At 44.5% G+C, this 14000-nt stretch overlaps 1 protein-coding gene across 1 annotated transcript in view; it reads left to right on the plus strand.

Annotated features, from left to right (window-relative positions):
- Window positions 1–8727: 8727 nt before the first annotated feature.
- Window positions 8728–14000, plus strand: part of lrrc9 (leucine rich repeat containing 9) — a 54587-nt gene continuing 49314 nt past the window's right edge. Inside the window, exon 1 of the mRNA XM_060924566.1 lies at window positions 8728–8781. Within this exon, the coding sequence (XP_060780549.1) occupies window positions 8728–8781 (54 nt within the window). The remainder of the gene's footprint in view (window positions 8782–14000) is intronic.

Raw genomic sequence — 14000 nt, forward strand, 5'->3', positions numbered from 1 at the left:
ACAAAACCGCAGCGATTGCGGCCTGCCCAAGGCCTAAGACCAAAAAGGAGGTGAGATGGTTCTTGGGGCTGGCCAGCTATTATTGTAGGTTTATACCTAATTATTCGGACGTCACCAGCCCGCGAACCGATCTCACTAAAAAGGGGGCTCCAGATCCGGTTCAGTGGACGGAGCAGTGCCAACAGGCCTTCTCTGAGGTAAAAGCTGCACTGTGTGGGGGGGCCACTTTTACACTCCCCTGACTTCTCTCTCCCCTTTATTTTGCAGACTGATGCATCGGACTGAGCTGGGGGCTGTTTTGTCCCAGGAGGTGGAGGACGAGGAGCGCCCCGTGCTGTACATCAGCCGGAAACTCTCGATGCGTGAAAGTAGGTCCAGCACAATTGAGAAGGAGTGTCTCGCCATCAAGTGGGCAGTCCTAGCCCTTCGATACTACCTGCTGGGGCACCCTTTCACTCTCTGTTTGGACCACGCGCCCCTCCAGTGGCTCCACCGCATGAAGGATGCCAATGCATGGATCACCCGTTGGTATCTCGCCCTCCAGCCATTTAAGTTCGAGATGATCCACAGGCCGGGGGCACAGATGGTGGTGGTGGACTTCCTGTCCTGTCGGGGGGGAGTCAGCTTCAGGCCGGACGGCTCCCCGGCCTGAGTCGGGCGGTGGGGGTATGTGGCAGTGAGGGCGTGGCCAAGCAGCGGTCTGTGAATGGAGGGCGGGGTCGGGGAAGGTAAGTGGCTAAGTCATTCCACCTGCTGTCAATTAATGTGTGTGTGTGTGTTTGTTTGTTACAGGGATGGAGCATAAAAGGAGAGAGCGAGCAGAGAAAAGGGAGCTCTCTCCCCAACCACAACACATGTGTGAGTGAGTGAGTGAGTGTGTGAGTGAGTGAAAGCAGGAAAGCTGAAAAGCTGAATAAAGTGCTTTGCTTTAAACTTGAACTCTCGCCTGCTGTGCTTCTGTGCTCCACCCACATCAGGAAGTGCTACAGTGCTATACAAATAAACTTGACTTGACTCTCACAAACTTTCACAGACTCTGACAATCACAGACTCTGACAGACACTGACAGACAATCACAGACTGTCATGCTCCGCCCTGGACATCCACTCCGGAGATTACGGATCTCTCACGCCAACGCCAATCCGGATCCGGGACAGGAATTCCTTCTCCCCTGAACTTACTTCCTGGTTTTCACTACTGCTTATTTAAAGGCCATTCTCAGACTTTGTTTTTGCCAGAACGTCTCGTTTGCTTATCTAGCCGTTTCTGTGCCTTTCTTGCTCCTCATGGGTTTTCTCTCTAGCTATTTTCTCTTGTCCATGGTTTTTGCACTAGTGTTTTTATGGTTCTTGTTTTTTTGTGCTAAGGGTTATTTCTGGTTCATGGTTTCTTGCACAAAGGGTCTTTTTCTTATTTATGTTTTTTTTGTGCTAGTGTTTTTGTCTTTGCCTGTCTCATGTTTTTGTCAAGTTGGTTGTTCTCATTTTGCCCTGACTATTTTTGCTATTTGTTTTTCATCCTGTTTGTTTATCTTTTGCCACACCCTTTCTTCCCTGTATTAAATCATCCTATTTATTGGATTACTGTCTGTGTTTGGTTTTTGGATCCTAACTTCACCATACCTCCACCAGACCTAACACAGACTCTGACAGACGTTTTCAGACTCTGACAGACATTCACAGACTTTCACATACTCCCCACTCTGACAGCCATTCACAGACTATGACAGACTTTCACTGACTCTCAGAGTCTCACAGACATTCACAGACTCTGACAGACATTCAGAGAACTTGATAGACCCTTACAGACCCTGTCAGACCCTTACAGACCTTGGCAGACCCTTACAGACTTCGACAGACCCTGACAGACCTTGACAGACCCTGATAGACCTAGACAGACCTCAACAGACCCTGACAGATGCTGACTGAGGTCGAAATAATTTGACAGACCCTGACAGACCTCGATAGACTTCGACAGATGCTGACAGACCTTGACAGATCCTGACGGACCTCAACAGACCTCGACAGACCCTGACAGACTTCGATAGAACCTGACAGACCTCAAAAAGTATTTGATAGACCCGGACAGACCTTGACGGACCTCGACAGACCCTGACAGACCTCGATAGACTTCGACAGACCATGATAGACATCGACAGACTTCACCAAACCCTGACAGACTTTGACAGAACCTGACAGACCTCAACAGACCCTGACAGACCTCAACGAATACTGACAGACCTTGACAGACTTCAACAGACCTCAACAGAATTCGCCAGACCCTGACAGACTTCGCCAGACCCTGACAGAACCTGACAGACCTCAACAAACACTGACAGACCTCGATAGACTTCGACAGACCATAACAGACACTGATAGAGCGGTGATAAAGTGCACAGAAGGAAGCCAGAAATTCCTCATTACATTAATAAATCTTTTTCATCCCAACACGGTTTGATCCCATCACCGCTTTTTTCTGTGTCAATGTGATTGGTGTAATGATAAAAAACTCTCATAGACTCTCACAAACTTTCACAGACTCTGACAGATATTGACTGACAATCACAGACTCTGACAGACATTGACAATCACAGACATTCACAGACTCTCACAGACATTCCCAGAATTTCACATACTCCTCACTCTGACAGACATTCACAGACTCTGACAGACATTCTCAGACTCTGACAGACATTCACAGACTTTCACATACTCCTCACTCTGACAGACATTCACAGACTCTGACAGACATTCTCAGACTCTGACAGACATTCACAGACTATGACAGACATTCACAGACTACAACAGCCATTCACAGACTTTCACGGACTTTCACAGACATTCACAGACTCCCCACTTTGACAGCTCTTGAGAGACTTTGACAGAACTTGATAGACCTTCACAGATCTTCACAGACCTTGACAGACTCTGAGAGACCTCAACAGACTCTGACAGACCCAGACAGACCGCAACAGACCCAGACAGACCTCAACAGACCCAGACAGAACTCAACAGACCCTGTTAGAACTTGACAGATTTCAACAGACCCTAACAGACCTCGACAAACTTCGAAAGACCTTGAAAGACATCGCAAACTTTGACAGTCCCTGACAGACCTCAACAGAGCCTGACAGATGCTGACTGAGGTCGAAATAATTTGACAGGCCCTGACAGACCTTGATAGACCTCGACAGTCCTCAAAAGACCCTGAAAGACCTTGACAGATGCTGACAGATGCTGACTTAGGTTGAAATAATTTGACAGACCCTGACAGACCTTGATAGACCTCGACAGATCCTGACGGACCTCGACAGACTTCAACAGACCCTGTCAGACCTCGAGAGATTTTGACAGACCCTCACAGATGTTGACAGACTTCAACAGACTGTGACAGACCTCGACAAACTTCAACAGACATCACAGACTTCGACAGTCCCTGACAGACCTCGACAGACCCTGACAGATACTGACTAACATCGAAATAATTCGACAGACCCTGACAGATGCTGACTGACATCGAAATAATTTGACAGACCCTGAAAGAGGCAACACATCGTCCATGATGTTCAATAGTTTGTCCATAGACCTCTTCTCTGCCACAGTCACCAGATAGTCCAGCTTCATGCTGACCACAGAGCCGGCCTGCCCGATCAGTTTGTCCAGCCTGGATGTGTCCTCCTTGGATGTGCTGCCCCCCCCAACACACCACGGTGTAAAACAGGACACTGGCGACCACAGACTGATAGAACATCCACAGGAAATTTTCCTGCAGATGTGAAAGGACCACAGCCTCCTAAGGAAGTATAGCCTGCTCTGTCCCTTCCTGTATAAGTGATTGGTGTTGCAAGTCCAGTCCAGCTTGCTGTCCAGCCACAGCCCTTGTAGGAATCCACAGCCTCCACCTCGATTCCCTCGATCAGAACTGGTCGTGACCTTGGTCTGGACCTCCCAAAGTCAATGACCAGTTCCTTGGTCTTCGAGGTGTTGAGATGCAGATGGTTCCTGTTGCACCACACAGCAAAGTCCCTCACCAGGCTCCTATACTCCTCCTCTCTGTCGTCACTGATACACCCAATGATGGCTGTGTCATCGGCAAACTTCTGAATGTGACACAGCTCCAAGTTGTAGCAGAAGTCCGCGGTGTACAGGGTGAAGAGAAGAGGGGCCAGCACCGTGCCCTGGGGTGCTCCAGTGCTGCTAATCACAGTGTCAGACGTGATGTCCTTCAGCCTGATGTACTGCGGCCTGTCAGTGAGGTAGCTGGAGATCCAGGTGATCAGGCAGGGGTCCACTCCCATCCTGTTCAGTTTGTCCTGAAGCAATAGGGGCTGGATGGTGTTGAAGGCACTCGAGAAGTCCAAGAAGAGGATCCTCACTGTGCCATTTCCCTTATCCAGATGCGAGTGGGCTCTGTGTAGCAGGTAGAGGATGGCATCTTCCACACCAACACCTGCCCGGTACGCAAACTGCAGACAGTCCTGGGCATGTTGTACCTGGGGTCTGAGGAGGCTGAGGAAGAGCCGCTCCAACGTCTTCATCAGATGTGAAGTGAGTGCCACCAGTCGGAAGTTGTTCAGCTCGCTGGGCCGATTCTTTTCGGGAACTGGAACGATACATGAAGTCTTCCAGAGGGTTGGCACTCTCCCCAGCTGCAGGCTGAGGTTGAAGATGCATTGGAGTGGTTCACCCAGTTCAGCAGCGCAGATCTTCAGTAATCGTGGACACACCTTGTCCGGGCCTGCTGCTTTCCTGGGGTGAAGCTTCCTCAGTTGACCTCTGACCTGGTCTGCAGTAACGCATAGAGGAGTCTGTGTTGAGGTGGGGGAGGAAGGGGAGGAGGGGGCTGCTGTGATAACTGGGGAGAGGTGTGTTGAGGGAAGAAGGAGAGATGGCTGCAGTGAGGGAGAGGGTGGGGGGGACGTGGGCTGGTTGAACCAATTGAAGAAGTCATTCAACTCGTTCGCCCTCTCCACTGTCCTCTCAATGACTCTGGTCTTTGTATTGTGGCCTGTGATGGTTTTCACACCTTCCCAGACCTCCCTCATGCTGTTCTCCTTCAGCTTCTGCTCCATCTTTCTCCTGTAACTGTCCTTAGCTTCCCTCATGCAGTGTTTCACCTCCTGCTGTGCTGCTTTCATCACCTCCCTATCCCTGCTCCTGAAGGCGGCCTTCTTCCTGTTGAGGACAGCTTTTACTTCCTGTGTTACCCATGGCTTGTTATTGGGGGTGAGACCACGTCTGCACAGAAGCTGAGGTAATCTGTCAGACAATGTGGCAGCCCCTCTACAGTGGGGCAAAAAAGTATTTAGTCAGTCACCAATTGTGCAAGTTCTCCCACTTAAAAAGATGAGAGAGGCCTGTAATTTTCATCATAGGTATGCCTCAACTATGAGAGACAGAATGAGAAAAAAAATCCAGAAAATCACATTGTCTGATTTTTAAAGAATTTATTTGCAAATTATGGTGGAAAATAAGTATTTGGTCAATAACAAAAGTTCATCTCAATACTTTGTTATATACCCTTTGTTGGCAATGACAGAGGTCAAACATTTTCTGTAAGTCTTCACAAGATTTTCACACACTGTTGCTGGTATTTTGGCCCATTCCTCCATGCAGATCTCCTCTAGAGCAGTGATGTTTTGGGGCTGTCACTGGGCAACACGGACTTTCAACTCCCTCCAAAGATTTTCTATGGGGTTGAGATCTGGAGACTGGCTAGGCCACTCCAAGACCTTGAAATGCTTCTTACGAAGCCACTCCTTCATTGCCCGGGCGGTGTGTTTGGGATCATTGTCATGCTGAAAGACCCAGCCATGTTTCATCTTCAATGCCCTTGCTGATGGAAGGAGGTTTTCACTCAAAATCTCACGATACATGGCCCCATTCATTCTTTCCTTTACACGGATCAGTCGTCCTGGTCCCTTTGCAGAAAAACAGCCCCAAAGCATGATGTTTCCACCCCCATGCTTCACAGTAGGTATGGTGTTCTTTGGATGCAACTCAGCATTCTTTCTCCTCCAAACACAAGTTGAGTTTTTACCAAAAAGTTCTATTTTGGTTTCATCTGACCATATGACATTCTCCCAATCCTCTTCTGGATCATCCAAATGCTCTCTAGCAAACTTCAGACGGGCCTGGACATGTATTGGCTTAAGCAGGGGGACACGTCTGGCACTGCAGGATTTGAGTTCCTGGCGGCGTAGTGTGTTACTGGTGGTAGCCTTTGTTACTTTGGTCCCAGCTCTCTGCAGGTCATTCACTAGGTCCCCCCGTGTGGTTCTGGGATTTTTGCTCACCGTTCTTGTGATCATTTTGACCCCACGGGGTGAGATCTTGCATGGAGCCCCAGATCAAGGGAGATTATCAGTGGTCTTTTATGTCTTCCATTTTCTAATAATTGCTCCCACAGTTGATTTCTTCACACCAAGCTGCTTACCTATTGCAGATTCAGTCTTCCCAGCCTGGTGCAGGTCTACAATTTTGTTTCTGGTGTCCTTTGACAGCTCTTTGGTCTTGGCCATAGTGGAGTTTGGAGTGTGACTGTTTGAGGTTGTGGACAGGTGTCTTTTATACTGATAACGAGTTCAAACAGGTGCCATTAATACAGGTAACGAGTGGAGGACAGAGGAGCCTCTTAAAGAAGAAGTTACAGGTCTGTGAGAGCCAGAAATCTTGCTTGTTTGTAGGTGACCAAATACTTATATTACTGAGGAATTTACCAATTAATTCATTAAAAATCCTACAATGTGATTTCCTGGATTCTTTCCCCCCATTCTGTCTCTCATAGTTGAAGTGTACCTATGATGAAAATTACAGGCCTCTCTCATCTTTTTAAGTGGGAGAACTTGCACAATTGGTGGCTGACTAAATACTTTTTTGCCCCACTGTATGTCCTCACAGTGTGGGCTAAGCAGCACATCCCAGTCCATGATGTCATAGCAGTCTCTGAGGGCATCTTCCATTTCAGGGGACCACCTCCTGATGGAGCTCATTGTTGCAGGCTGCCTTTGAACCATGGGGGTGTACTTCGGCTCTAGAAGAACCAGGTTGTGGTCAGACTTCCCTAGTGGGGGGAGGGGTGTGACTCTGTATGCATCCCTCACATTAGCATACAGCAAGTCAATTGTCCTGTTGTTCCTTGTTGGACAATCCACAGCCTGGTAAAAAGCAGCCAAAGTAGAGTCCAAAGTAGTGTGATTAAAGTCCCCAGAAATGATCATAAATGCCTCAGGGTGCTGTGTCTGCAGCCTTGCTGTGACAGAGTGAATCCTCTCACATGCAGCGGCTGCGTCTGCCCTCGGAGGGATGTAAACACAGATGGTGATCACAAGACTCCTCAGCAGATAATATGGCCGCAGGCTAACGGCTAGCAGCTCCAAGTCCGGGCAACATAAAACTGTCTTTATGGAGATATGTCCCGGGTTACACCAGCGGTTGTTAACATAAATGATGAGTCCCCCACCTTTTCTTTTCCCGCATGTGTTAGTGTCTCTGTCAGCTCTCACAGCAGTGAATCCCCGCAGGTCCACATTATCATCCGGTACAAGGTGTGTTAGCCATGTCTCCGTAAAGATAAATAAGCTGCTCTCCTGGTAAATCCGCTGGTTGTTCAGAGCGGAAAGCTCGTCGACTTTATTCAGCAGCGAGTTCACATTCCCCATGATAATGGAGGGAATGGATGGTTTGTAGCGCCGCTGGTTGTCTGCTAGCCTGGCCTTTAGCTTAGCTCCAGCTTTGCAGCCCCTGGGTTTCCTCCTCAGCTCGGCCGGGATGGGGTGTTGTATCCCGGCTCGTCCCATTGTTTTCAGGGCCAGCAGCTCCTCTCTCGAATAAGTGAGAAAACTGGCTCCTGGTTGCATGTTAAAGTTAAATATATCCATGTTATATAGTAAAACACACTATGTCTTCGTAAAAAAAAAGTGGAAAAAAGAGGTTTAAAGAGCTAAAAACTACAGAGCTACTGGAGAGGCAGCCGTCTCCCACAGCGCCCAAACACAATTTTCACAAATTGAATATTGTAGAAAGTATTCAATTTCAAGTTGTGACAAATCAGGTCGCTTCTGCAGTAGTTTGTGAACTTATATTATTATCTGTGGAGTATAAAACGTCGGGTACAAAGCTGACATGAAGCTGAAATAATATTACAAACAATAAAAGGAAGAAGGCTGAAGATGTGACATGAGTGAAATTTACAGTTCTATCAGCCCCCTCTGCTGGCCGAATGTGAGATTACTTTTAAAATTCCAATATGGCGCCGAATTCCAAAATGGCACCGTAGCAACCGAGCCGCAGTTGCGCTTAGCAACCGGTCGAAGTAAACATCTCACAGAGGCAGAAACTCCTGTGTGGGAGCCGAGAGATGCATTTTGGGAACAAGTAAGAAAATATTTATATTTTCAGTCGACTGAGTCACTTATTTAAGTGGAAAAATTTCATATTAAACACCTGCTGTGAGACACTAAACTAACCTGGAGCTAATGATGAATGACTAACTGACCTGTAAAGGAATTTGCATTAACCAGCTGAGTTTAGCCTAGATCTACGGCTCGGTTTAGCTCCTAATACATTTGGATGAAGTATCTATCTATCTATCTATCTATCTATCTATCTATCTATCTATCTATCTATCTATCTATCTATCTACTGTATCTATCTATCTATTTATTTTGTGTGTGTGTGTGTGTGTGAGAGAGAGAGAGAGAGAGAGAACGCCGGTTTTAAGGAAATCATGACTCACAATGAAAAAGTGGGACAGAATGATGAAGAAATTATCAGAGAGCTGGTAAGAGCTAAAAGTTGACATTCTAGAGTTTATTACGTCATAAAATTATGATTTCTTATTTTTGGCCAAGTTATGCATCAGTGAAATTGTAAATTTTCAGGGAAAATGCTTAATTTTAGACAAATGTACTTATTATTATTTTATGATTTTTGTTCCTTAACTAATATTCAGAGGTGGACAAAGAACCCAACTTCATTACTTAAAGGAGATGCGCAGAGCCATGGCCTCACTTTCATTTATAGATGCCTTGAGACCTCAAGAATGGCACAGGAACAGAGGTGGACAGTAACGAAGTACATTTACTTGAGTTCTGTACTTAAGTACACTTTTTGAGTATCTGTACTTTATTCGAGTATTATTTTTTGGGAAACTTATGGCTTTAACTTCACTACATTTGAAAGACAAACATTATACTTTTTACTTCACTACATTTCTATCAAGGTCCTTGTTACTCGTTACTTTGAAGCAGCTTTGAAAGTGAATGTTTTTTCTTTTCTTTTCTTTTCTAAAACGTGATTGGTATTTTCACAGGTGACACTGAGAGCCTATCAGTAATCGCTAGGGTCACGTCACGTCCATAGACTGTATAAAATCAAGTTCATTGATTTCTCAGCAGCATTATTTGAACACGATCAGTTGATGGCAGAATGGAAGGAGGCGGTTCTTCTGGGGAATGTATGCACCCATGACTTTACCTGGAACCCATGTTTCAGTTTTCTCAAAGGATTAAAGATACATTTTGTTTTAAATGTTTGCTTTGTTTGCCGAAAACTAACCTCACAGCCTACAAAAACTCGCCGTCCAACCTGCGGAAGCATATTGAGGTACAACCCCAATTCCAAAAAAGTTGGGACACCGCATAAAACATCAATAAAAACAGAATGTGAAGACTTGCAAATCATGGAAACCCTAGATTTCATTGAAAATAGTACAAAAACAACATATCAAATGTTGAAACTGAGAAATTTTATTGTTTTTTGGAATATGCTCATTTTGAATTTGATGTCAGCAACATGTTTCAGAAAAGTTGAGACGGCAACAAAAGACTGAAAAAAGTTGTGTAATGCTGAAAAAAAAATTGGTTAATTGGCAACAGGTCAGTAACAAGATTTGGTATAAAAAGAGCATCCCAGAGAGGCGGAGTCTCTCAGAAGTAAAGATGGGGAGGGGTTCACCACTCTGTGAAAGACTGTGTGGGCAAACAGTGCAACAATTTCAGAATAACATTCATCAATGTAAAATTACAAAGAATTTGGGGATCACATCATCTACGGTACATAATATCATGAAAAGACTCAGAGAATCTGGAGAAATCTCTTTATGCAAGAGACAAGGCTGAAAACTGACGTTGGATGTCTGTAATCTTCAGGCCCTCAGGAGACACTGCATTAAAAACAGACACGTGTCTGTAGTGGAAATCACTGTATGGGCTCAGGAACACTTCAGAAAACCATCGTCTGTGAAAACACTTCATTACTGCATCCACAAATGCAAGTTAAAACCAGATATAAACAATATCCAGAAACCCCGCCCCCTTCTCTGGGCCCGAGCTCTTTTACGATGGACTGAGGTGAAGTGGAAAATTGTCCCAAGGCCTGACGAATCAAAAGTAGAAATTCTTTTTAGAAATCATGGACATCACGCCCTCCAGACTAAAGAGGAGAGGGACCATCCGGCTTGTTATCAGTGCACAGTTCAAAAGCATGTGATGGTATGAGGGGGAATTAGTGCACATGACATGGGTAGGTTGTATATCTGGGAAGGCGTCATTAATGCTGAATGATATATACACGTTTCAGGGCAATATGCTGCCATCCAGACAAAATCTTTTTCAGTGAAGGCCTTCTTTCCTTCTTTCAGCAAGACAAACTGCTTCCTGACAATGTTAAAACTGCATGGCTTTGTAGGAAAAGAGTCCGGTGCTAAACTGGTCTGCCTGTAGTCTAGACCTGTCTTCCGTTTAAAACATTTGGTGCATTATGAAGCACAAAATATGACAGAGGAGACCCCGAACTGTTGAGCAAATGAAATTGTATATTGGGCAAGAATGGGACAACATTTCTCTTTCAAAACTACAGCAATTGGTCTCCTCAGTTCCCAAACGTTTACAGTGTTGTTAAAAGTAGAGGTGATGCAACACAGTGGTAAACACACCCCTGTCCCAGCTTTTTTGAAACGTGTTGCTGACATCAAATTCAAAATGAGCATATATTTTTCAAAAAACAATAAAATTTCTCAGTTTCAACGTTTGATTTGTTGTCTTTGTACTATTTTTAATGAACTATTGGGTTTCCATGATTTGCAAATTATCGCCTTCTGGTTTTATTTACAGTTTACACAGTATCCCAACTTTTTTGGAATTGGGGTTGTATATAAACATTTTATTCCAAGAGAAAACTTGCAACGAAGTTGTCTGTGCTTTTAGAGCTTGCAATAATGTTGCAATAGCTATGCGGTCTGGTTAGTCAAGTGACTTTCTATGGATTTGCCCGCCAAGTTGCCCTCACCTTGTCCACGGCAAATGATAACACATTGCTAGTTAACTTGGACACTGTTAGCATGTAAAAATGGAGTTACGCGAACATGAATAATGTTAACTTATCTGAAGTCCTTTCAGAAGTATATTTCAGCATAATCTTGCCAAATAAACAGGATGTAGAAATCTTTATTTTCTATTAGCATTAGCTACCCAATATGATTTAGAGTTTGAAAAGAGTTTGCTAGCATGTCAGGTGGAGTTTCACTGACTAGCTAGCTTAACGTTAAACCACCATGATGGTACAGCATGCATTCATTTTGTGAATTCACATTTCTGTCCTTGGTAGCAGCATAAGGTTTTGTAAGCGTTGTGGCAATAATACAACAATGTGTTGACAGAAAATGTACTTTTAATACTTAAGTATTTTTAAAAGCAAGTACTTCAGTACTTTAACTGAAGTAAAAATTTGAATGGACAACTTTCACTTTTATTGGAGTAACATTTGACCAGCGGGATTTGTACTTTGGCTGAAGTAATGAAGTTGGGTACTTTGTCCACCTCTGCACAGGAATAGTTTTAAGCGTTAACAATAAATCTAATAGAGTAATTTTTACGATTAAAGTGATTCATATAGGTAGCGGTCTGAGTGAATGACCTTGACGTCCGTAACGTCACAGCAGGAAGTCTATCGGTCTCATCACCATTTCCGCTATACTAAAACACAGAGGTGACTGCACCTCTGATCCTCCATTTTGAGCTAATTTATCACCATGCCACATAGATGTGTTGCTGGTGGGTGCAGCAACATGACAGAAGGTGGATTTACGTTGCGTTCATGGCCCAAGAATGTTCAAACTGCAAAGATTTGGACACGTTTTGCGAGAAGTTCATGGGCACATTGGGCGCCTATGAAATGGTCTCTCCTCTGCTCTGTACATTTTACTGAGGACTCATACGAGACCTCTGATCTGTTGAAGAGCGTTGGCTAAGCCCATATTGAAAGAGGGTGCAGTACCAATAATTAAAGGAAAAGAAAACAAGAAAAGGAAAGTATTTATCTATTTATTTATTTATTTTAAAAAGGAAAGTGAGTTCAGTTGCACCAGTCCTCCGGGAGTGAGCCGAGGGTTGTTGGTAAAACCCGGGACGGAACGGGACGTGACCTATCACTCGGGCAGTGACCTCCCTGCGGTTATTGCTAAAACCGATGACAGCCCGTTCCATCCCGGGTTTTAGTAATTTCCTGAGCCGAGCAGTAATGGCGGAGTATTCAGTATGGAGAAAATGGAGAATGAGTGGACCAGCCGTCTGATTTCTAAACTTGATATTGCTGCCATCTCGCCTTTACGTGGAAGAAGCAAATGAACGGAGAACTGAATGAACAACTGAAAGTCAGATTGTATCAAAACAATTGGCCACAAGATCGGCCTTCAAGAAGCGCAAACACAGACGGGTAAGCGCAGACTCTCATTTGGATACAAAACAACAAAAACAACACGTTGTTTCCCTGCATTGAGATTAATACATGTAACTTGTATTGTGTATTTAAGTTACCGGTATAAGATTATTTAATTTGCTTCAGAATGTGATTGTCTCAGTTCATCTGATTATTTAATTAGCCTTTTATGTTTTATCAGTGAAAATGCATGCATGTACAGTGGTGCTTGACAGTTTGTGAACCCTTTAGAATTTTCTGTATTTCTGCATAAATATGAACTAAAACATCATCAGATTTTCACACAAGTCCGAAAAGTAGATAAAGAGAACCCAGTTAAACAAATGAGACAAAAATATTATACTTGGTCATTTATTTATTGAGGAAAATGATCCAATATTACATATCTGTAAGTGGCAAAAGTATGTGAACCTTTGCTTTCAGTATCTGGTGTGACCCCCTTGTGCAGCAATAACTGCAACTAAACATTTCTGGTAACTGTTGATCAGTCCTGCACACCGGCTTGGAGGAATTTTAGCCCGTTCCTCCGTACAGAACAGCTTCAACTCTGGGATGTTGGTGGGTTTCCTCACATGAACTGCTCGCTTCAGGTCCTTCCACAACATTTCCATTGGATTAAGGTCAGGACTTTGACTTGGCCATGCCAGAACATTAACTTTACTCTTCTTTAACCACTCTTTGGTAGAACAACTTGTGTGCTTAGGGTCGTTGTCTTGCTGCATGACCCACCTTCTCTTGAGCTTCAGGTCATGGACAGATGTCCTGACATTTTCCATTAGAATTCGCTGGTATAATTCAGAATTCATTGTTCCATCAATGATGGCAAGCCGTCCTGGCCCAGATGCAGCAAAACAGGCCCAAACCATGATACTACCACCACCATGTTTCACAGATGGGATAAGGTTCTTATGCTGGAATGCAGTGTTTTCCTTTCTCCAAACATAATGCTTCTCATTTAAACCAAAAAGTTCTATTTTGGTCTCATCCGTCCACAAAACATTTTTCCAATAGCCTTCTGGCTTGTCCACGTGATCTTTAGCAAACTGCAGACGAGCAGCAATGTTCTTTTTGGAGAGCAGTGGCTTTCTCCTTGTAACCCTGCCATGCACACCATTGTTGTTCAGTGTTCTCCTGATGGTGGACTCATGAACATTAACATTAGCCAATGTGAGAGAGGCCGTCAGTTGCTTAGAAGTTACCCTGGGGTCCTTTGTGACCTCACCGACTATTATACGCCTTGCTCTTGGAGTGATCTTTGTTGGTTGACCACTCCTGGGAGGGTAA

This window comes from Neoarius graeffei, chromosome 7, assembly GCF_027579695.1.
Source record: "Neoarius graeffei isolate fNeoGra1 chromosome 7, fNeoGra1.pri, whole genome shotgun sequence".
Taxonomy (NCBI): Eukaryota; Metazoa; Chordata; class Actinopteri; order Siluriformes; family Ariidae; genus Neoarius; species Neoarius graeffei.